Here is a 26,121-nt window from a genome sequence, read left to right as displayed (position 1 = left end):
TGCTTTGAATAGTGCAAGTCAGTTTTCATTAAGTGTTCTGTTCAAAGGGAAAAATGCCTTTCTCTCCACAAATATGGCGAGTAAACAGAAGTACAACAAAACAAAAAGATCCACATTGTTCCGTGTGCAAGGAGATTGAAACCGCCTAGGCACTACAGGTGAGCTTTCATTAACTCTAACACTTAGATAAATAGAGACACATTAAAAGGCATTTACTCACTACGCATTGCACCCTGTTCAGCGTAAGCACAGCACATACAGATATGGAACAGATGCTGTCCCCAATTCCCTTCACTGCCCAAATACTCACTCCCATCCAACAGGTCTGTTGCTAAAATGGTTCAAACACACAACTTTCAGTTTGTCAGGTCCTGTGGAGGACTACTTCAAACATAAGTGATATTCCAGATAAAAATGTTTTAAGTGACTATACAAGTTGATAAAGTTGAAAAAGAAGGGAAATCATTTTTAAAGTAGTACTGCACCATTTAAGACCAAGTGTGCTTCCCCATCAGTGCTCAGTGAAGTGGTATGCCAAGGATTCCAAAATTCACTCAGACAGCCTAAAGTAGTATCTTTGAGGACTGTCGGCCTATTGTTACAGTATGTAATACATGTGCACAGCTCATCGTCAGTATTACGCATCTTAGAAAACTGGTAATTCTCTTTTAATTTGATCTAACAGATTTAACAAGCTCTATCAAAATTTTAGAGACCAAAAACTCAGCTTTTTACTCAAGATTTGAAAAGAACAGTGTGTGGAAACTAATTTCTAATAGTATATTCTGTCTTCTACTTACCACAGTGCTTTTGGTCAGATGTGAGAGTGTTTTCTGCACTGTAGTTGCAGTGTCATGATTTCCTTGCAGAGTTCCAAAGCTTTGATATAACCTTTTTGACTTATTATATACAATGTACAATAATGAAAAAAAAGGTTATGGCATTACATTGACATTAATTAAAAAAAAAACACTAAATTGCCAAACTGATGAAAACTGACGATTGCAGAGATGTACACATGCTTTTCACCATTTCTCACACTTTAAATAGCTGCTTAAACTACATTTTCATCTTTATGCAGCATAATCCGAAGTAATATTTAGAGAATGTCAATGCAAATTACTGTAATATGTAATAAATCAGGTAACATTTCAAAATGTAATAAATAAAACAGTGGCAGGCACAGAGACTCTTTTGTATCCATTTACCTGAGAATGTTTAGATTTTTAAATTTTAGAACAAAACCTTACAGCTGAGATGGTATCTTGGAAATGCTACATGCTTAATCTTCTCCATCTGCCAGCCTTTGGCACAGTGTCATTCTCATTATTGTGAACTTCCTTAGCAACAGAGAGCAAACAGTGAGCGCTATGAGCCATGTAGCCGGAGGGCATGCTGGTAGATAGATAGATCTCATCTTTAATTAAGCTTTGCATTGCTTTGACACTCTACTCTTGCTTTCCAATCTCCACTCAGACAGATCTGTGGATTGAGAAGTGTCACATGTAATCAGAGAAAACCTCACGTTTTTCAATGACAACAGCTTCTGGGGTTGTGGAGTTGGGGTTATTTTGGTTGTGGCTCTGGCTCAGCTGCACCTTCAGCTTCTCCACTTCATAGTTGTGTAGGTACTCCTGTATGAGATAGCGCTCCCGTTTGATTCGGGCCTTCACGTCAGAGGGTACGTCTGGAATCAACCAGGCCACGAAGAACTTCACCACAAAAACCACATGCTGAGGAAGAATGTCAGAGGAAGTCAAACAGTGGTTATTTTTTTGCCATTCTTAAATTGGAAAAATGGATCCTGAACTCTATCACTGAATAGACCATTACGTACCATTATCTCATCAATGATTAGTCAGTACAAACCAATCTAGGCACCTATGTTTTCCAATAGCCAAGTCATCCTGGTTTTGAATGTTGCTTATCGTAACTTGCCAGTTTACAAATTGAATAACAAGTACTTACACTGCAAAGACAAACTGGAGTAATAATTAAGCAGAGAAAATATGATGTGGAATGGAAACTACTGCCATAAACACCTTAATTAGAGTCATGTCAGGATAGTAAAAAATAAAATCTGTTATTATGTAATAAAAGAACAAATATATTGTAGTAGAACAGACAGTATCCCATCGAAATTAAAAGGTATGAAGATGGCCAGCATTAACATTAGTGTGATAGAAGGCCCCTCTGAAATCCAGGAATATTAGTGTAATACGTGGCCCCAGCCAGAAATTCAGGATGCTGGGAGGACAATGCAGGTTGCTGTACCTCCATGATAATGATGAAGGCCAGTTTGGCGGCCAGGATGTGCCAGAAGTGCATGGTGTGGGAGTACTGCTTCTCATGGCCTGGGGGGTAGCGGTAATCACGATATCTACAACACCATGTGACATGGTATCACGGCACAATGAAAGCTTACACTTAATACTTGCATGCACCTGGTTAATTCAGAAAGGAAAACACACATACTCAAATTCTCTTAAAAAGTCTTATACATAGATACACATGCACAAACACAAACCCTCTCTCCTCCCTTTTGACTCATACTCAGTATATACACATTCAACAATGCTTTCTCTCTTACAATCATACCACATGCACCCAAACCTGCCCATGGTGGGTCTGACCTGCAGGTGGTTATGATGGAGCTTTTGAACCAGCTGGGATTCTCGTCGTCATCAGGCAGATTTTGCTCGGGGAATTCTGAGATATTATACACTGACAGGCTGCTATTGATGTAGCCCTGCATGGTGGGCTCAGTGCCGGGGTGGTAGGCATAGAAGTACACCAGGCGTGGAATCATGTCAGAGGTGAAGGCCACGATGAACGCCTAAGGAGTGGGGCAGGTTTAGTGAGGGGGGCTGATGACACCATAAACACAAGAAAAACTGCAGAAGATAGGTATAAACCACAAAATCATATGTACAGGCACATAAACAAGTGGAGGCTCACATTGGTGACGACAGAAAGGATGGCCACTCCATTGAGGATCTCCTGCCAAGCTCCTATATTGCGAGCTTTGGCAGCCACAGGCCGACGGAACTGCGTGGTGAACTTCCAGGCATCCACGCGGATCTCTATAATGTTATTTAAAAGGGCCAGCAGGGGCGCCAGCGGAAAGGAGGCCACGAACAATGTGATGAAACCAAACTGGATAACTGTCAGAGTGAGGAGGAAAATACAACTGAGGCATGGGAAATGTGGAAGCAAGACAGTCTTGCAAGAGCACACAAATTTCCATGACAGGTTTGATACTAAGTCATGTGCACAGTTCATACAACAAATTTATAAATATGAATCCTACAACAATGTAAATGCTATGTACTTGTCATTTACTGGAGTTTTGCAATTTAGCTAACATTTGCAATACATAATTAGAATTAGGAGCAATCATCACTGATGTGTTAAGACACTCACTAGCTAGCTAACTAATATTGTGGTGACTTGCAAATATCCCACTTGTGAGCTTGCAAGCCAGCTAGCTAAAATTATCTGTGGGACAGAAATCAACAACAGAAAGCCTTATATGTATACTCCAAACTATAACCCACGGCAACTAGACCTGAATGCTTATTATTATAATATCACACTGAAGTATGAGACAAAAAAGGTGGTACAAAATAAGCAAATGTACCTAAATATACCCTTTCCCTAAGTGAATACTGCCCCCCGTAGATAAAACAATAGAAATGGCAAAAATTAGTAGGATTAGTAGTATGGGCAGTATGACCTCTATAAGACATAATTGTAGAGGTAGATAGGGTAGAGGCAATGTATATTGTATATTGTACGTACAAGTACAAGTACAGTTATATTAGTCAGCTGTCGAGTCAAGAGTCAGCTATAGATAATGTTGTTTTAAGATATAAATAGTTATGTCACTTCACCTATATTCACCATGTTTAAAACATATTATCCATATGTTTGATTTACAACACAATGTTTGAGTGGAACTGGTATATATAGGAGTGGAAGTACTTGTAGAAGTACAAAGGGTAGCAATAGCAGATCTATTCTCATGCTTGCTATAGGACATATTCCTATGTGTGCCATGAATGGGTAACGCTGATGTGTAAATCCATGATGTGTTCCTCTCACCCATCTCCAGGTACTCATAGAAAAGGCCCAGCTGGCTGAAATTTCGCAGGTCACGGTCTTGCTCCCAGCGACTGTAGAGACTCTCTGGGTGATTACATGCCTTCCTGTTAGCCCACCAGTTCCACAGCCATCTGTGGACAGGCATTTAGGGGTAGTGAGACAAGCACCTGCCTAGTTACTTGATGGCTTTACCTTTTGTCACTGAAGGCTAATGCAGACTAGGCCACATAGAAACATAAAATTGCCCTGCCTTCCATGCGAGTTGAATACAAACCAACAGTTGGATCCAATGACCCACCTCCCCCAATTCTACATGTAGAACAGTGGTGGACAACCTGAGGTTTTGACTGGGACACATTTTGAAACTCCCATAGTATAATGGGTTTCTGGTTATCATGTCACCTGCTTTGCATCAATCGATTTGTACACAGTAGCAGCAAGTGAATGGTTTCCAAATTCACTTGCTCCTGTGTATGATGACCAAATATCTTCATAGTCTTATTTTCAGCTAAGGAGTCTGATGAACAACGTTTATGTTCAATATTTTCTTGGGAGCTGCACATGTGAGGTTCCTCACACAGCACCCAGAAAAGTTATCTTTTTATATGACACTTAATAGTTTCTTTGCAGCCCATCCACCCCTCTTGGACACTCAGTGCAATACGTACGGCTTCAGAGCCTCTTGGATGTTGCACAACACCTGCTTGCCAGTCATCACGATCACCAGCTGTGTGGTGAGCTCAATCAGACAGCCACCAGGGTCACACTGCAAATAGAATAGGGGTTTAGTTCTACTGCCAAAAATTGACACTGGCCCAAAACCTGATCTCCCTTTTCTCTACACACACTAGAATAAGCATAGGCATGAAGAGCAGGGAGGAAAAAGAGCTTAGCGTAAATTAAAATACCTCTTCATTCCTCAGTTTACCAAACATGTAGGTGTAGTTGCCTGGGTAGCCCACAAATTTTCCTTTGAAGAAAGCCACATAGAAGCAGGAGGAGTAGTAGTTCACAAACTGGAAGAGGAACATCTTCCTGGTCAGGTTGTTCTCATATTCCAGATGGGTCTTTGGGATTTCTGTTGAAGTAATAATCAGTAGGTTTTCTGTATAAATAACACAAAATTCCATTTGGGGCAGGAGCAGGATCTCATAGTGGGTCAACAAGATATTTGGTCACAGCTTTGATTCCCTTGTTCGAGATGTCTAGAAGAGTTTTGGTAATGATGAAATTGAGGAAAAAGTCATTGTGACTTACTTTGCTCTTTGCTTTGTATTTCCAGTGATGTGTAAGAACAAAAGGTAACACTTACTTTGCTCTTTGCTTTGTATTTCCAGTGATGTGTAAGAACAAAAGGTAGCACTTTAAAATTGTTATTAAAATACAGTGCTTTGTTAGAAGATTGAATTCTACCCAAGGACTTTTAATTGGCAGCCACCTTCCCCTTTTCTGTGCTTGTCACTGCCTGGCTAAGTTAAAATTAGTTGACTGCAGGTATGTACTAGTGTTTCTGTTTGGCGTGTGCCTTTTATTCGTGCTGGTTGTTATTTCAAATGAACGTGCATTTACTGACAGATAAAAAAGAGCAATATCTCACCCATGTCAGTAATCCAGATGGCCACACGTTCATACGTGACGTTGAGAATCATGATGATAACGAAGTTGATACAGGAGGCAGTGACGGAGGTGGCCAGCTGTGGGGTGATGAGGGATCCAACCAGCTCTAGCTTATTCGTGGGACTTTCTTTCATGATGCTGGCAAAGGCTGCATACACAGCCAGCCGATATGCAATCACGCCAATGATACAAGCAATGATGAGTGCCACCTAGGGGGGATGAGTTCACATGTTCCACATACAAGCTCACTGGTGTCATGGACAATATAAATGACTCAAATGATTATGTATACGTAAATGTCTGTTTGTCTGTGTTGAGTGTATATTGTAACCATGCGATGGGTAATAGAGCATCTTGTGATGCTGTTACAAGTGCAGGATCCTGTAGACTGCAGAAGCTTCCATTTTTACTTTAAATAATATAAAATATGATCACATGACCCTAATACAAACAATCATGGGATTCATTTCTTAAACAGAATAATAGCATCATGCAGCCATGCACTGTTTCTACGTCTGTGCTGCTTAAGGCATGCTGTTGCAGTAGGTGCCAGTATTATCATTCCTCAGTGCAGAGCCCCACCTACAGTTGAACTGATCCCTTGAGCAAAACTCACATGTATTACACACACAGATGTTATGATTACAAATATGAAGTTGATGAGGTAATAACAGTAAGAAGATAAGGATGATGAGGATGACAACAATGATAATAGTAAAGGTGGCACAATAATAGTAAGAGACAATGCTCACCCTGAATATAACTTCGGACACTGAGCTGCAAACACAATTGTTAGGGGTGAGTAGTCCACTTCCTACATAGTGACCAAGCAAAGCATGGAAAATTCAGTCAATAGCCACATGTATCATACCTTGCTGACCAAGGGACCCCATGCAACCAAGTTAGCATTGGACACCAAGTTAGATCCTGGGGTGTGCTACCTGCAGGGGTGGACCACTCTGGACACACACCTAGAATCTTGCATAATGACCATTTTACCTGGAAGAATACAATTTCTGACCTTTTTAATCCCATTGCAGCAAAAGGACTTTTTTAATATATTAAAAACTCACCCAATATGAATAGTTTCCAGTTTAAAAAATGGTTTTGCATATCATTTTTCCTTTAACTAACAACTGAAGAGAGTTGCTGAAGAAAAATGCCATGATTTGAGTGAGATCCTTAAAGGATTTTCAGAAGATCAAAGTCAATGTTTATAGTTTTAAACCCATAAATGACCTTCATAAACAAAGGAGTGTGTGTCAGTCATCCATTACATTACATTATTGGCATTTAGCAGATGCTCTTATCCAGTGCAACTTACATCAATTATGGGTTTTCACAATGTTATCCATTATTACAGCTGGACATTTAATGAGGATAGAACAGCAGTGCCCCAGTGGGGAATTGAACCGGAAACATTTCAGTTACAAGTGCTGCTCGTTAACCACTATGCTACACTGCCATCCCCTTAGTCAGCCTTAATGTTACCGTCCAGAGGTGTCCCTTCTCCAACAGCTGCCACTCCAGACTTCCCCTTAATGCACCTCTTCATCTAGGCCACTGCAGACACATCTTCTTCGTTCATGCAGGCCTCACTCATCCTCCCTTGCCAGTCTTACCCACAGGACCACTGTGGTCCAGCACAGGAGCAGTTTTGCAATAAAATCTGCTGTGGTCCTATTCAGAACCCATTCCATTTCCTAGAATGGACAATGGGCTGCAATGATTGTTCAATCTATTCAAATCATATGAATACGACAATACACCATGGTAAAAATGCACTATGAAAATTCATTGCTTGATTAGTTGTGAAATTTAAGCTTCAGTTGCCCCCACAATTCATTTTAAATACAGGAGGATTTCCAGAGGTTTACCTGAGTGACACGATTGAGTCTTTGGCTTGTGCACTTATTCTCGTACTCTGGCCGGAGCTGGAGCTGCTGCTGCATCTCTTCAAAGTCCACCAAGTCCCATTCATACTCCAACCTAGCCTGCCGCCGCTTCCAGAATTCCAGGAACAGGGTCACTATGAGGGCAGGATTAGAGCAGGAGGCTGAGCATATTACACTTTGGCACACACCCATACTAAAATGTACAAGCAGTTTAGTACCACACAAAGATGTCAGTGTGCTACTAGAGATGGAGGATGGGATGCTGATGACAATAGATTCAGAAGATTACACAACCAGAAAGGTGTCCATTGAATAAAAAATAGGCCATTTTTGTGTTTGGTCAATGGAGAAATGATCAAGTATAATTTGTAAATCTTAAGTGTCAGGTCACAGAGAGGTAAATCCACCAAATTTGTGTAGGTCAAGAGAAAGCTCCTGCCTTTCAATCATATTGCACAGGGGGTGAATGGGGACATAGTTTACTATTCTCTGATTACTTCTTGTGACATATAGGCTGATATAGATGGGCACCTCACAATAATGCAATCAATAAAGCTGTGTGCACACATAATTCCCAACTTTATAACCCACACATTTTTGCACCATAACATACCACAGCATGCATATGAATGGAGGAAAGGAGTCCCAGGCTTTTTACACTCTTTATGCTTAAACTGTCTGTCTACAGGCAGAGGAAAGATATGCACTGCTATTTGTTCATGTAGCTACTCACCCCAAATACCCATGAATATGGCAAAGAAAACTGTCGCCATGTTGTCAAACAGATGTGAATACTGAAAGACAAAGTAGATAGGTTAAAAATACAAGTATACTAGAGTAAAGTAGCAGACAGGTACCATTCTGAAAAGAATAACATTAGACACACAGGTCTCACTTATTCACCTGTCACAACATGACTTGTTTGGGGCACCTGAAAGATACTAAGGTAGGTCCAGGGGCTTATTTGCACACTTCTGTCTGTCTTTGGGTGCTATGTGGGACTTGTTGCATGAAAAGTAGTCGCACTGGCTCGAATATGTTCCAGAGGATTGTCTTGCCCTGCACTCCTACTCAGGTTGTTGCAGTGGGGTGAGTTTCATGTTCAACTGTTACATGACATGTGTCATTGGACAAGACCGGGATGGCAGCCTGGACTTAGCCCGCAATCTAAGTCAGGATCTTTCCTGAAATGCCAGACTCCAGTATTTCCCTATTTTATGTACACTTCAGCTTGCAACCTCTCATTAATTGACAGGGGTGATCAGTGATGGCATTGTGCTCCTCAGTTTATATCCTCAGTTTTAGCACAAACTGAGGAAATATACAGTCATGCAGTTTGCACAGTCTACGTAGAGCTCACTTGTGTATATGTCTGCACATGTAACAGTAGCAGGCTGAGCTAATATACCCAGATCTTGTTTGGCTTATCAAAACGCATAATAGAAAACTGGGGAACCAGGGCAGTCAGCCCTGTTCTAGCCTTACATTAGAGAGAGTTAAGAGTGCAATTCACTCACCTTGGAGGAGTTGCATGTAGAGTTTAACTTCCAGTAGCCGCACTTCTGATCACACAATGGACACATTATAATGTTGCCTCCAATCTCAGGGTCACAAATCTCTGTACTGCAGGTGGTAGAGAGAGGCCAGTCCTCAAAAATGCCCGAAATGACTTCTGAATCAACATTTGCTTGCTACAGTAAAATCATCCAGCATTTCATTTGCATGTTTTTAGGAATGGTGGTGATTATACTAAGTCCCAGTTTTATAACAGTGGAACCTCAACGAGGTGAACCTCACAGTTACAAACACCTCAGACAACCATATGAAACCAGAATTATGCAATAATTGCAGAAAACTGACAATTCAAAGTGGCAACTAAATGTTAACTAGTAACAATGTCAATAAAAATAAAACTTGAAATAATAACTATATGGGGAGATAGGACTTAGCACCCTAGAAGTAGAGTATAACATATGGATTGCCACTGTTTCTGACATCACAAGGGACCACGATAAGATCAAGTCTAAATTGTTCACATTGTTCAAAAAGTTGAGGATGAGAACTTTGATAAAGCAATGCATTTGTGGTTCTCCCAGGTGAGAGCCAAAGGAAGCTACCCTTTCGTATACAATAATGAACCCACAGAGAGGGATATTTTAAGGCCTGCACCAGGTGGCTACAAACGTGTAAAGAGTGTCATTGTTAAAGACAGATTTAGCCTAATTTGAGTGGGTGGGTCTACTGATGTTAATTAGGTTACATTGTGCATGAAGATATGGGGAGATGACTTAGTTTGTGCTGTAAATTTTCATTCTGAATAGATTATTGTATTCTGACTGCGGCCCATTGTTGTTTTGCATTTGGATATGCACATAAATGCAGATAATTAGTGCCATGATTACAAGTTGGGTTCTTAAGGTCTATATTTTGTGTTACTAATGATCTTTAATTATATATTGAGTTTAAATGACACAATCATAATGAGGCAAAAATCTTTTTTCAGAGAACAATCCCCATTTGTCCAATGTAATAACCCTTTCATAGGACCTACCTCCAGGTGTTCTCATGGTAGGTGAGGATGCCATAGATGAAACACATTACACCCATAACAGCAGCGAAGAGGAGCATCTTCGTGTAGAATCCCAGCCAAGCAAAGTAAATCCCAATCTTCTCCCCATAGTATTTCCTGATACCAACACACATCAGATAGCAAGTATGAATGCCTATCTGGCTCCCACATTCATGATTAATTCCTCTACTTTTAACTGGTAGCTTAGTGCCATTGATATCATTTGTACTTCCAACAGTATATCTTTAAAATATATTTTAATTAAGCAGGTAAAATAAGTGATGTATATATTCTCAATAAAATCCAAAAGTGTATTTATCAAGTATTTTCAAAATATATTTCAGCATATATTTCAACATATATCTCATGTTCATATATTATGGATTATGTAACAAATTGTATTCCCTTTAAGTTATATTTTAAGGAGACAATTTAATATTACAACAATGCAATATGATGACACAATGTGACAATATGATAATATGATCTAAGTAAATTTTCATTATTACTCTTTAATTGTACTTGTAAAATGCATTTACTTACATATTGTTGGACTGAACAACATATTTTCAATATATTACAACACATTTCATTGACGGTATATTACATACAGGTGTGTGACTGGAGAGCAGAAAGAACCTGTAGAACTATTGGTTTGATTGTGGTTTCTTATTTATGAATTATTTGGAGTTTTTTTTGAAAATTTCCTTCTATGGTTTTATATGCAGTACATTGGTCAGCACCATAATATAGCCCTAATATTTGGTTCAACTTCACGTTCCTTGGCATGCAGGGATCCATATATATGTGAAAAGTCCAGTCAGTTTCATGCCGATGTTCCTCACCGAATGAGGTTGAGGGGCTGCTCCTTGTAGAAGCGGGAGAATGAGGCCCAGTGGTTGTATAAATTGTATCTTTCACTTTCGCAGTTGGGATCTCTCGCTCTCTTCCAGTACTTACACTGCACACAAAGATAAGAGCATTGTTTTGCCTCATGCTTTATGGAAAAACTTCATTTTGCATATGAGTTCTTCTGTAGGGACTGACATGGCTCTGAATATCCAATTGACCACTCCTGAATTCATGCACTTTTAGACAGAGAGGCAGTGTGAGAATAGCTAAAAAAAACAGTCCCACAATGAGAAACTAGTGAAGAGTATATTTTTGTATCATAGAAGTAGTAAGAAGTGAATGTCCAAATCAATGTGGCCAATTGACCATTCATGTTACTATATGGTATCAGTGGCACTTCGGTACAGTGTTCATTTTATTCAAATGACACTTCTATAAAGATTGCACTGATGAGTTCCTGCTCCTGATGTGTTGGCTAGTTAGCCTACTAAAATGTGTGGATTTAGGGTTGAAATGGTATGGCTAGGTAGATTTACCACTTGAAGGTAAAAGAAAATATAACCACCCTTGTTCTTGGATCTGTTTTGAGTTAGCTGCTAGATAATTATGTGGTGTGAAATGGAGTTTTGATTATTTGGGCCTGGACCAATCAAGTGTGTTACTGAGACTCTTACATCGTGCAGGGGGAAGGCAGAGGTGTAGGTGCCATTGTTCAGCAGTCGCTTGATGCCCTTCTTGTCTTTGTCGTTGCTATCCTCTTTGCGATAGGGGCAGCGGGCCAGAATGTAGTATACCTGTGAGGAGTGTACAAACCATAGAAACCATAATTCTTTCATGTAAGATAAGCACTAAGCTGACTAGGTAACTTGATAATCTAAATAATGTTTTTTGTGGCCTTTCATCTTCTCTAAAAGAATCTTACCTGACAGAAGCATTTAAAGATACCCCTTTAGGTACCAATGTGCAGAGCTGTTAACATCAGCTTTTTCCATTTGATTATAGGCTCTGTTGAACTAATTTATTTGTTCATTCCATGAGCTGGAACATTGTTATTAAGATTATAATGAATTTATTATTGTTAATTCATCACTGCAGATTTAGGCTGCAATCATATTAACTGTTTTCCATGCTCACTTCTAAATTTTACAGAGTCTATCCTCATTAATTCAATGTATGAAGGACTTTGTTTAGCCCAAATTTTGTGTGGCACCAATTGAGCAAAGGGGAGTATAGCCAGTAAGGTTGTGCTCCTTTTGGCATGGTCTATGAAACAGATAAAGTTGCAGAACCGCCATTCAGTTGCACTTCAGTTGTGCTCATTGTGATGAGTGAAAAGGAATGTGGGAGGCTATTTTAAAAACAATTGATGACAAAAATATTGATTAGCACATTCTGTTACTGATCACCAAAATGTATAGGTAATTGTCTATAATGTGATATGGTGTCCTATGACTGGATGTAAGGTATATAAGATTGCATCGATCCAGGTAACTACAGGTGAACTCACACCTCATGTAAAGTTCTGGAATCTATCATTAGGGACAGATCTGAATTATTCCTGGAAGAAGAGTAGTATTACTGGTAATATTCAACTTGGTTTTCATAAAGGGAGATTTCACTTAACAAATCTCAAAGTGAAAACCTTGCAGACTGATCCACTTCAGATGCTGATACTAACTTTTTTTTAGTTTTTCCATTTTGGCAAATGAGGTACCAAAACATATTTGTGCTAGCTAGTCCCCATAGTTATTTGATATTCAGCAAAATAAGCCAGACAGGATAGTTTCTCAGTTAACAGAACTTCAAATTATAAAGAAAATCATGTGTTTGTTTTTGCCAAGGGACTTACAATCCTATTGCGTGTGGAGGGGGGAAATAAGGTCTCTGTGTTGTCAATGAGGAAGAAGTCAATTTTCTCCTTGTCAAAGGCTGAAGTAAAATAATCAGGCTCTGGATGCATGACATCATCTGGCAGCTGGAAGGGCTTGAAGAGCCACTGCACTGTGATATCCCGGGTGCTGGGGATGTCATTGGCCTTAAAGGGAACCTTAATCTTCAGCACATCGGCATAGGTGGCAAGCACTTCCCAGGGGGCATGGATCTTTAAGAAATAGGTTTTCCCATCATCAGACTCCTGTTGGCAGAAAAATGTGTGTTACTCTTGTACATGTGTGATCACACTCATTGTCATATATGGTTATGCTCATACTAAGATGTAATGCTGCTGTAATGCCTGTAATGATTTTTACATCATAACTGGTTCTTGTTTAATTACCCCACATCAGTAGGACAGCTTTTATAGATTTAAGCTAATTGAAGACAGTTATCCATATCTTTCATTCACTTTTGTCATTAGAGAAAAGCAATAACAAGATGATTATGCATAAGCCCTTGTGAATCAGAGCTAGCTAAACAGTTGCTATGACAGACACAAGACCCTGATATAAACACTTTAAGCTCCAAAATCTGGTCAAAATTCTGCAGATCATTAAGCATCAATTCACATGTGCAGTGTAGCACCTTAGTGGGCCAGTAAGTTTTCAGACCTAATGGCCCAGTGAGCCAGTGCCAAATTCTCCTTATTGCCAAGTCCTGATACACTGAATTGCATTCTCAATGCATGATAAAAACTGTATGCCTGTCCTTCACAGATAAGATATTCCTGAGACAACTCATTCAAGTTAGGATTCCCATAAACAACACATCTTTAAATCAAACATGTATCATTTGAGTTTGCTGCTTTCGCACCACAAAACTTTGTTTGTGTTGCTTTTGTTTAGTGTCAGTTAATGAAGATTAATTTTTAAAGAGAATTACATCACTCAGCATTTCTTCAATGCCCCAGTTACACCAAACATGTATTAATCATTTGAAAGTGAACTGCATCTTTAGCTGCTACATGGTTCTGCAACCTTTTAGAAGAGCTTTCAGCAAATGTAGTGATAGCTGTTTCTGCCGAATCAGACTTTGTGAAAACACACCATCTGAAAACAGACAAGAATGGCTTGGGCTTGGGCATTTGGGCTTTTCTCTTAAAAGTTTTACTAGTTTCATAATATGTGTTATCATTCTTGGTCAAACAGTAGGCTTATCACAAGAATAGTGTTCAGTCTACTTTGACCCATAATGGGTATGAATTATGTGTACGTAATGTGATACATTGCTACACAGTGATCCTGTGGATAGCATCTTGGCATTTCTCTTCCTTTCCTACAGCTCACCGATTTGTCCTCCATCTCCAGCTCAAGCCCTGCCTTCTCCAAATTGGCCTCATACTCCTTCCTCCTTTCCTATAGACATGAACATGAACACATACACACAAATGATACAGGTCATTAGCAGGCCCATCCTGGTCCCGAATAAGTGCTGTTCTAGTCTCATTTACAATTGTGATCTGATCTGAAAATGTATACACAAAGGCTGAGCAATAAAAAGCAGTGGGTGATTCACCCACTCTACCAGCCTACATTGGGTTTTTATTTTTCTTTCTAAATCTTAGATTTGCTTGGTAAAATACTTACTTGTTGGACCATAAAGCTAACAATATGACATAATATTTGGTTTTCAGCTTTAAGATATGATAACCTGGAAAGTATATTTTCCCTTTTGAATGAAGGGAATCTGTAATGTAAGACAATTTGCATGTCAAAGTAGAAATACCATAATCTGTGGAAAAATTGAAAAAAGTATCAGTTTACAGCATTGCCTACTTGGGAATTCATTTGTGAAGTTCAGCTAAAAATGCTATACAAATGTGAAAACAATAATCCCTATTGCTAGCTGTGCAGGGGCAGGATGCATAAGGCATTCTGTGTGAGATATTGTGCATTCAGAATATACCTTATATAAAATTACTCTGAGCTGCCCTTTTCATCTATCATGTAATGTAGCCCGGTAAGCTACGCATTAAGCATATGCATTAAGCATAAATAATTAAATATGCACAAAATGGTAATATAATCTGGTATTTCTTCTGCCATGACAGCCTGCCACTCACCACTGTGTACATGTGTTGCTACAGCATCTGAGTGAGAACAAAATATCAAGGATTCTGATCATTTTAAGAAACTAATTTCATGGGCATTCAAAACATATGATGAGATTTAGCAAACATATCTTCATATGAAATAGATTCAGGTGTTCTAGTATCAAGACCATGTTTTCCCCATGACCAAGTTGTTTTCATACATACTGCAGAATATCTATGAAAACAAGATACTGTCAGAAATGAGCTACAGCACAGCAGATCAGTGTGCATTGCTCTCACAGATCCAAGCAGTCTGGACTGTTATTCCTAGCAACCAAACAAACAAACATGACATCATCCCACCTCTAGGGGTAAACCTATTAGTTTGTTGACCAATGGTCACTTTCAGAGGACTAAATTGTACCATATATGGACAAAGGATTTGTATGTCCAAGCTCCTAGTAAATAAACTGTATATACACTGTACAGTTAACTTCATAAGTCACAATCACTACTTGCTCTACTGTGTTAGAATTCTATTAATTGTGCATCAGGATTGTTGCTGAATGGATTCCAGGGTGGACTGCCTCAGTCAATATCTAGATGTATTAATGGGTAAAATGTACATTGCTCTCAATAGGAGCATCTGTCAAGTAAATGTAATACAGCAAGCAAGATGGGGACTGTACATAAAAACCCTAGCCCTGGCTCACCTGCTTCCTTTCATCACATCTGTCATCTGTGTAGGACAGGACAAAATCAATCCTTCGCACCCCGTCCCGAAAGAAAACGGAGTCTTTGCTCTGTTGCTGCTTGTCAATCTGCAAGAAGACAGCCAGAGAGGATGACAATGCATACAAACAGCTACAACTACAGTATTTCAGACACGTTGTAGATGAATATCAAATATTCTTCTACAGGAAATACACGTAAAGTAGACATGCACTGTTAAGCCAACACTAATCAGTTAAGCCGACACTAAACTGGAAATGAACTAGGTTATGAAGATGTCTGAAAATAAACACCGGAACAGGACCGAAAAATGATATTTGGGATAAAGTGGGCATCATGCACCAGGTCCTATTGCTGGCTACTGATCCAGTATCCATGGCAAGTGCTAGAGGGTGTTGGAATGCAACCCTGGATTCTCATTTCCATTGCCTCAGCTTGGAGTGGTGTTTAACAATAGGATGGCTACAGGGACATGTTGCCAATGCTAGTGCAATAACAAAAGCTAAATATAACCAGTATATGCATGGATAAAATTGCCTGCTGTCTGAAAGACAGTTGTCTCCTACTACTACAGGTCCATGTACAAACTCTTCTTGGACAATATGCGTACAGAAATGAGAGGATGCTGCACTGGGGGTCCAGCCACACAGTCCGCCCTTGTGTGCTTTTGTAATTTCTGTACTGGCAAAGAACAGACTTGGTCTGAAACCTTGTCCATTTACTTACTTATAATATTAATCACTTATTTGGTGAGCTATACATTTGTGTGTTGGTCTTCTGTTCCATTATTATTTCACTCATAGTAGGGAGAAATATTATGACAGCCTTTAACAAATAAACATAACCAACATGAAAATCCTTTTGTTAAATTATAATCCCAAAGAATACTGAGGAAATAATGAAAAGACGTCCAGCCCAGTAGCAGCGGGTGAGCTGGAAACAGGGGAAGCCCGAACACTACCTTTTTATCTATCATTACTTTCAATCTGTTCCCCTTTATCCTCCTTGATTAACAATAAAACAAATAATTCAAAGAATAATCAACACCAGTCCCATAATTAGAATAAACGATTATGCTCATGAAACACTGCAGATTGTCTGAAATTTGTGTGCTATTGCGAAACCTACAGCATGAGATTGATTAATTGACAAGGATGGCTATTTGAATAATTAAGTGGCAAGTAATCCCAAAGCTTTCTCTTAAATGTTTCACATTATAGCTTTCTTGTGTTACAAAATTCAAATTACAAAATGGAGCTAAATTTAGTTAAATGGATTTAAATTACTGAGAATAAACTTTTAGGTTAGGTTGAGTGCAATGAACAATAACGTTTAGAATACAGACCTCACAAAAGCTGTGATGTGTCATGAGCATTTAACATAATTTAAATCGATAAATGCCATCCTTGTTAAACAATCACGTTGTAGCTTTCGCAAGCACACATATTACAGACAACCTGCGCTGTTTCGCGAGAATAATCATTTATTCTAATTACGCGACTGGTCCAGCCCATCTAATCTGAAAAAGTCATGATTCACAGCGTTTTTCTATGAATATCCCTCACCTATTCCCATCCTATTATACAGGAGCTTACAAATATCAGTGCTAGATGCACTGTAGTTTATGGGAAAAGTAGTGAGCACTGAAGGACTGAATGGCCTGTTCTTGTTGTTAAACCTTGATGTCTTACTGTCTTGTTGTCTGGACAACATTTGCTGAATGACAGTATGTGCTGGAATAGGTATGCAGCCACTGACAATTTTCAATGCAAACGACAATTGTTAGAAAGAAATCTCACAATATGGAAAAAATACAGGGGCTTCCTACTGGCTCAATTTAGGTGCACTCAATATCAGCACAGGTCTGAAGCTGCTTTTGTTCAACATATGAGTTTTAAGTCTTGGAGCGAGAGAAATCTGGCACAGGCCTGGTATTTTACAGACAGAATTTGTGTTTCATTTCAACCAAGAGAGTGCAGTGTACTGGCGACATCTAGAAGAAAATGCAATTCATCTCCATGAACTGAAAGATGTAATTTGTCTCTTCTTTCAAGGAAGTGCAACTTAAATTTTAGATTGATTTTCAACTGACATTTAATATTAAATTGTAGGTTAACTGTCAATTGTAGCAATATGGATATAATATGGCGCAAAGATACCCCCATTTAATAACCATTCATTTTTAACCAGGGGGAGACATTTTTAATTTGCTCGTTCATTCACTGGTCAGTGTCAGATGTTTTCACTACTAATGGTATTTGTAGTTTGTTCTTAGTCTAGCAGTCAACTTTTTCCCCCTTTTTATATATCCAATTTTACATTGCCCTGTGGTCAATGGGAGCTGAATTACAGAAAACCCCATTTATGAAAACTGTAGGAAAAAGAGACAAGGGATGTATCACAATAATCTTAAGAAAATCCTTAAATCTTGATGTAAACTATTGAGAAAAGTCATTATCTGGTCCAAGGACATTTCAATGAAATTTCCCTGAGTCCTGCATGCACCCTTTCATTCCAAGGTTTGTGATTCTTGGTTTCATCAATGTGCCATCAGGTTTCACTGATTCTTTGTAATGCATTACTGAACTCCATCTGTTGTTGTTACATTCTTGTCCTTTTAATTGCAAATTCTTCAACTGATTTAATACTTAATTCTGAAAGGATGTGGTTAGCTGATCTAAGAAAGCCCAATAAGGGCAGAGAATATTTGACCATCCTTATCATCTTATGGCGTAGACAGGGTTTCTGCTGGTCTAGGAGGGAAGTGAGGGTCAGACTGTCACATTACACTCCGAGACAATCACATTCCTTAGCAGAGCAGTGTAATAACTGCCTTTACCGGGCCATACCCTTGAGCGAAACTTCAGGAACAGTGCTCTCTTCCTCCAAATCTGTGGAGCAACAGAGCAGACAGTGAGAGGGGTGGGGCACCAACATAACAGAATGGCATGAGGATGACACCCCTCCATACACACACACGCACGCACATGCACACACACATACACAGGCATTTACCAATTCCACAAAAGGCTAAGCACTGCACAATTTGTTGTCAACAGCATTCTAAAGAGGCCATCTCAGATGCAGGGGTAACACAGACACAGATAAGTTTAGTTTCAAGAGACACAGGCACAGATAAATTTAGTAGTCCCAGTATGTTAAACCAATTAATTTTGGTCACTATGGTTAAACAAGTGCAATATGACCAACAAAATATCTGCAAAAATCATTCACCATATCTGAATGCACAATGCCACACAATCAAGCACAGGAATTATGAGTCAATATGAGTCATATGAGTATCAGTAGTTTCTTCAACAACTAGATATATACACTATATAGACACTTTTTTATCTCCAATATACTCATGTATGATCCTGTTCATGAAAAGAAGTCTTCCACTGATTTCCCACTGGGAATTGCATTAAGGACACTCATCAGCCCCCATTCCTGCATATGGGTATTAACATTCTCACTGAAATCAAAGTGGATTTTGAACACAGATTCTTACAACAACCCAGTACTCTTCTGACAAAAAAAATAGCTCACAAAGATTAAGACATCACATTATTGGCATTTAGCAGATGGTCTTATCCAGAGCGGCTTACATAGGTTACACTTTAAAAAAAAAAAAAAAAAAAAAAAACAACATTATCCATTTATACAGCTGGATAGTTACAGAAGCAAGTGTGGGTTAAGTACCTTGCCTAAGGGTACAACAGCAGTGCCCTAGCAGGGTATCAAACTGGCAACCTTTTGGGCAGGAGCCCTGTGCCTTAACCACTATGCTCCACTGCTGCCCACAACAACCATGTTCCACGGAAGGGAACTAATCAAATTTGTCTCCTGACTCAAAGAGGCTGGTACCATACTAGACTCTCATGTCCCTTACTATAGCAGACACTCTGCTTAGCTCTGATACAACAGCACATACAAGAGGCATGTCAGCACACACAAACAGGTGTTAACAGACCTTGTCAGATGTTATGACTTCTTCTAGAGGTGACCATGTGTTGAGAAAATACATGAACATGCACAGATGAATGCACATGTGCGGCAGTAGTCCCATCACTTCTTACCCCAGAGACACCAGACATAAGGTGTTTTGGCTCAGCTATCTCTTCACTTTGAGTTGCCTGGGCGTTGAGCAGATAGGGATGTAGGCAAGTTAGTGTAGGGGTGGAGAGAAAGGACAGGTTCATGGATGCTGTTAAGGAAGATTGTTAATGTGATATAAAGGACAAAATAAACATGTACCGAGGCGGTACTAGGAGATGGTTAAGGCAGTCGGGCTAATTAATTCTATTTTATTGTAATTTCTCTGACAGCCATGTGAACTCTTACTTCTATCAATAAGATACAGATGGCACTTTTTTTTTTCAGCACAACTCGCTATGGCTGATATCTCATAAAGAACTTTACTGATGTAGTGGAATAATCACCCTGACAATACCCTTATACCCATTAAAGAACACATCCCACAGTTCTATGCCTGGTCAGAATCCTTACAAGAAGCAGTAAATAGAAGAATGGAACAACATACTACACACACTGACAAATATGAGATGTAGAGGTGAGTGTCTGTGGACCCAGGGACAGTACTAGTGGCTAAAGACATTTGGGGCCTGCCTTCATCACCCCTTCACAGTCATTAAGATACTGATGAATTTCCAGACACCTCTGAAAGAGGATCATAGGGTATCACTATTAATCAATGAAGCAACAAGAGGAAAAGATAATAATAATAATTTTAATAAAAAAAATAAACAGGAGTGTCTCACACTAAGTGACTTTCTCAGTGCTCTTAGGGTATCAGGCTTGAAGCATTTTTCTGAATTTTTCTTGACAGCTCAGTGGTAAGGATTCAAAAGAATATCTTGTTTAGACTCTGCTATAATGTAAAACATAACTGGGACCAGGACACTAATTGTATATATGACCAGCAGTGATCTTTAAACATTCATACATTAATTTAAAGTTAAAATAGCCAATTTGGAAAGAATTTTTTTTTTTCACAGAATAGTTCAATTCAAGTCCATCCCTTATGAGGCATTTTGTTTAAAGGAATCTATTTCGGTCACTTCCTGCTTTGTATTGAAAATACTAAAAAAAAAGCTTTGAACATTCATTATCTTTATACATAATAAGGAAACATAAACTGCTTTTATATGACAGTAAAAATACCTTCTTTCTTTTTTTTTGTCCAAAACTGCTACAAAACACTTTAAATCATTTTTAAAAAGAGTACAGCACAGGTGAGTCTTACCTCATTCTGTTCTGGAATTTGGGGCCCTCTGTCTGACATGGAGTTTAGACTGCACTCATCTTTGTCGTCTACAGGACAGATAGAAGACATGTTAAATTTTACATCAGACAGACCTGAAGTTCACCAACAGGTTAATTTTTTCATTTTTTTTAGTATTGAGGAGACTTTGCATAGTGTTTTATAAGCCTGAAAGGATGTAGGCCTATGAGTTTTTAAATTATTTATGACAAATTTATTGCCATTTTGAAATCAGGTTTCTTTAAAAGTAGGGGAAACACACATTCCTCCACCTTTACAAATTAATTGACAAATTGGTTCTCATCTTAATTGCACCCCATGGCTGACTGAATGTAATTTCCTGGCTGCCATACTTTGTAGTTAGGAGCCATGTTTCAGCAAAGAACATACACTATATGGACAAAAGTATTCAGACGCCTGACCATTACATTGTAATGACATTGTATTCAAATACATATACTTTAATATGGAGTTGGTCCCCCTTTTGCAGCTATAACAGCTTCCACTCTTCTTAGAAGATTTTGGAGTGTTTCTGTGGGAATTTTTGCCCATTCATTCTGTAGAGCATTTGTGAGGTCAGCCACTCATGTTGGACGAGAAGGCCTGGCTCGCAGTCTCCGTTCCAGTTCATCCCAAAGGTGCTCAATGGGGTTGAGGTGTGTGGGCCAGTCAAGTTCTTCCACACTGAACTCATCAAACCATGTCTTTACAGTCCTTGCTTTGTGCACTGGGGCACAATCATGCTGGAATAGAAAAAGGCCTTCCCCAAACAAAGTTGGAAGCATAGCATTGTCCAAAATGTCTTGGTATGTTGAAGCATTAAGATTGCCCTTCACTGGAGATAAGGGGCCTAGCCCAAACCCTGAAAAACAGGTGTGCCAAATACTTTTGTCCATATAGTGTACTTTCAATTTTGAGTCCTACTTTCAAAATATTATGTATGACATCCGAACAGACCAGGATTGGTATTTTAATAATTTTAGACAAGGGTGGAAAGCAACTTTGTTATTCATATATAATAAAATGTAAAACATCCTTAGGTCCATTTTTTATTGTGACTGTGAATTGATAACTCTGTTTATTGTAATGATTTATCATATTATATATCACATATAGTACATACCAGCTTCAGCTTGTGGAAAACCATAAGTAAATTAATGGCAACACAAAAATAACAAGCCTCTGTGTGTGCTTCACACACTAAGAGGAAAGCTTAAATGTTCAGCTTCTTAACATCAAGGTATATAGGTATCTTACAAATATTTAATACCACAACACTGTGTTGATACAATGCACATAGACCTAGTTAAAATACATAATATTCAGAAATGTTTATATAATGTTACATCAAGGGCAGCAGTGTAGCATAGTGGTTAAGGAGCAGGACTTGTACCCGGAAGGTTGCCAGTTTGATTCCCCACTGGGGCACTGCTGTTGTACCCTTGGGCAAGGTACTTAACCCACAATTGCCTCAGTAAATATTCAGTTGTATAAATGGATAACATTGAGGAAAAAACTGTAACTTATGCAAGTTGCTCTGGATAAGACTGTGTTAAATGCCAGTAATGTAATGTAACAACTTTAGGGCATTGCATTAAAATGTGTCTGATGGCAATAGATATATGTTCTTGTTCATATTCTGCTATGCTTAGGGATTAAATCATCACTTTTCTTTTCTAAACCAATCAATCTGCTGTTGCCTCCTGGCCCTTTTGACTTCTTTAACAGTGACTCTATCTCAGCGGGGTCCTGGAAAAGTTTGCTGACCCGATTTAAACAAACTCAACCCAAATCAATTACTATTAGCTGTGCTGACTGAGTGGAGGACAGACCAGCAAGTCATGGCATGACAACCACATTTCCATCTTTAGACGTTAAGGAATTCAGACGGTGCGGCAGGCATGGCACTTAAAGGGGAGGTAGCGGGTTGCATACTGACATACTGGCTGAAACTGTTTCGATACTTGGTCTTCGTTTAACATTAAATGTTCTTCGTTTTACACATCTCGACCGCTGGGTCTAATTATTGAAACAACCAGTAGTCCCCTTGGTTAAGGTTAGAAAAGGTTATCCATTATTGATTTGCTGGAGCATAGATATTTCTAACACTTACAAGCCAACATACTCTGACAGGGCTACGTGACAGCTGAATACTCCAGTTCCTGCCCTGCTGGTATATTTCGTCCCATGGCTACGTTCCCACTCTCGTGTTTTCTCAAGTCTGTCTGGAACTAAAGGTAACATTAATAATTTCTTCTACTCATTACAGTCCTAGTCTCCAATTTCCTAGCACTGTCTCTGTAATTATTACCGCAAAATATCATTATCACAGCAAAATAACGGTTCCCTAATGCACGTCCACTTTGTTTTTCTTCCGTTCTAGAATGTCTTCGGAAAACTGGGAACAAATACGAATATTCTCATGTGTGAAAACCTTTCGTCATAACCTTGGTGAACATGCAGTGTAACTCATAAATAGCTTATAAGCTTATATAGGCCAGCTTTGTCACCAACAGCCACCTCATGTGTCTCACCAGCAACGTTTTGGTGTGACGGTGACGCTTGGTACTTAGAACGCTCTGCCCCCCAAACTTACCTGAACTCCTGGTGTCCACTGTGCCTTGCATCTCTATAACAGTATCATCTTTGTTCTTTACGAATATTGGATTCATTTTAGCGACACAGTCCACTGTGAAACTTATGGGGAAGACTGCAAGACTTCTGTTCCCCTGACCGGTCCTCAATTGCCAAAGTCCATAGCTGTCAGATGACTAGACAAGAAACAAGCTTGGTCTTGCATGTTGAACAAAATCCATACCCCTCACCATGCTGTGTCGAGCTAGCCACTTAAAGGGGAGTGGCTACACATACCCACTTTCCATCCACGAATCGTACTGCACAAGCCGGCGAACACACGCATTAGAAACGGCAACACGGAGAAGACCTAACATTGTAACATAAAATTAACAAAATGTAAAATGTGGTATTTATAGACACTCTCTCTCTCTCTCTCTCTCTCTCTCTCTCTCTCTCTCTCTCTCTCTCTCTCTCTCTCTCTCTCTATCTCTCTCTCTCTCTCTCTCAAATTTCAAATTCAAATTCAAATGAGCTTTATTGGCATGACAAAAACTCCATTTGTATTGCCAAAGCATTTCTACATACATTAAAACAAACAAACAAACAACAAATACAGAAGTGTGTGTGTGTGTGTCTGGTGTGTGTATGTGTGTGTGTGTGTCTGGTGTGTGTGTGTGTGTGTGTGTGTGTGTGTGGTGTGAGTGTGTGTGTGTGTGTGTGTGTGTGTGTGTGTGTGTGTGTGTGTGTGTGTGTGTGTGTGTGTGTGTGTGTATTTATTTCTTGAAGTGTTTTACCGATGGAGTGACTCTCTTTCTCTGTGGCAGGCATCCACATACCTAGCTGCGACTCTGGCACAATCTTGTTCCTCTCCTAGTAATATTCTTAGAACCTTACTGTCCTCAAACTTTTCAAAGTCTGGGTAGATGGTTTTGAATTCAGGAAAGAATTTCTTCCGGATAGCTTTGAATTTGCAGCATTCACTCAAGAAGTGGAGCTCTGTTTCTATCATGCCCTGGCTGCAATGGGTACATAGTCTCTCTTCTGTGGGCAGCCAGGTTTGTCTGTATCTGCCTCTTTCAATAGCCAGGTTATGGTTGCTTAGTCTGTACTTGGTCAAGGTTTTCCTTTGTTTTGTATTAGACACTGTGGACAGGTAGTCTGCTACAGTGTATTCTCTGTTTAGGGCCAAATAGCATTGAAGTTTACTTTGATTTTTTGTTGTTTCAATCCAATATGTCAGATAGTTTTCTTTTTGTGTTTTTATAATTTGGTTAGGCCGAATTGTTTGTGCGAGGGTGTGTGGGTCTCTCTCTCTCGGTGTGTGTGAAAGAGAGCGAGAACAACGGATTGACTATTGTACTCAACTGTAATTTCAATTGTGATTGAAAAATGTAGTCTGTTTTTAGTTTTGTTTGAATTTTTAAATGTGACTGTCTACAACTGGAAACATACTGTCGACACCACAGTAATATCATCAACAACAATCTTTACACCTGCTTCTTAGCAGCCTTTATCTTTGCACATCAACAGTGGATCCATTCCACCACAACCTACTTCAAATGGTGCCCTCAGCTGGTGTTTTCTCTCCCCAGAGAATACAGGAAGACCTTTTCCTGTGTCATCACCATTAGACATTACAAAACATGGCAAAAAAGAATACCTGAGAGAAGTCGATTGTTATTATTGCATGTGATATGCAATATGCTACACATCCCAAATCACATAGGCCTATACAGAAATATACCAACAAAAGATGTTCTCATTGGAAATAAGTTTAATGGTTGACTGGATGTCATTAGTTGTTTGTTTGAATGCATCAACCAAACACTAGTCAAATTGTGTACACAGTCATATAATGCAATTGTTTTTATCACTTCTGACACAACTCACTGGGTGTTTTGAAACTTTTTTCCCATCAGGCCCCCAAATTCATATTCCCACACTTTTCGTACCAGTATGTTGTGCATTTAAGTAAAAAATATCAAGCTGGTAAGTTACAGATGTTCTTTAAACTGCTTCTTGCTAGCTAACTACATGGCTAGCTAAAATAGCATCATCCACACAAAAGTCCAAATTGCACAAAGGCAAATACCTTAACATTTGCATACATAGGGCTTGACACAAAACCATAAAACAATCTATATCTGAAAACTTGCATATTGGTCAGTTATTCATTGAATGAACTTCTGTAGAATTCTACAAAGCAATAATAATAATAATAACAACAACAACAACAGTATTTGGCAGCCTTGCAAACTTAATGCAGCTTGGTGTTCAGCATAAAGTCTGTTCAGTAAATTAGTGAATGATCAGGTTAAAGTTCAAATCACTGACGTTCTGCGGTCAAACCAATTATACTATACAGAAAACAGCAATGATTCCCCCTATATTCATTCTACAGACATATTTCTTGTCACCATAATTAATCACCACATTCCAGTCAGTATCTTACATATATTATTCAGAAGTGTGTTATAATTATTAATATACAGTATATGTTTTACATTTAGAATCTTACAAATGA

General features: G+C 39.0%; 1 protein-coding gene across 2 annotated transcripts; it reads right to left on the bottom strand.

Moving 5' to 3' along the window:
• Positions 1-1,209: 1,209 nt before the first annotated feature.
• Positions 1,210-23,845, bottom strand: LOC118781956 (anoctamin-5-like). 2 transcript variants are annotated; one of them, XM_036535123.1, is made up of 22 exons: positions 23,617-23,845; positions 21,003-21,070; positions 19,816-19,872; positions 18,586-18,627; positions 15,718-15,825; positions 14,259-14,327; positions 12,887-13,171; positions 11,712-11,831; positions 11,031-11,146; positions 10,168-10,302; positions 9,134-9,239; positions 8,350-8,410; positions 7,599-7,750; positions 7,344-7,424; positions 5,702-5,930; positions 5,013-5,182; positions 4,773-4,870; positions 4,105-4,235; positions 2,959-3,164; positions 2,634-2,836; positions 2,275-2,380; positions 1,210-1,733 (listed from the first exon to the last, which is right to left on the bottom strand). In XM_036535123.1, exons 1-22 carry the CDS (start codon positions 23,690-23,692, stop codon positions 1,500-1,502), a joined length of 2,853 nt encoding a protein of 950 aa, XP_036391016.1. In that variant the 5' UTR covers positions 23,693-23,845; the 3' UTR covers positions 1,210-1,499. The 2 variants fall into 2 exon arrangements, with proteins under 2 accessions (XP_036391016.1, XP_036391017.1); XM_036535124.1 differs by lacking the exon at positions 19,816-19,872.
• Positions 23,846-26,121: the final 2,276 nt, after the last annotated feature.

Source organism: Megalops cyprinoides, chromosome 8 (assembly GCF_013368585.1).
Source record: "Megalops cyprinoides isolate fMegCyp1 chromosome 8, fMegCyp1.pri, whole genome shotgun sequence".
In the NCBI taxonomy this organism is placed as follows: domain Eukaryota; kingdom Metazoa; phylum Chordata; class Actinopteri; order Elopiformes; family Megalopidae; genus Megalops; species Megalops cyprinoides.
Note: the sequence above shows the minus strand (reverse complement) of the source record. Positions and strands in the feature narration are given on the sequence as shown.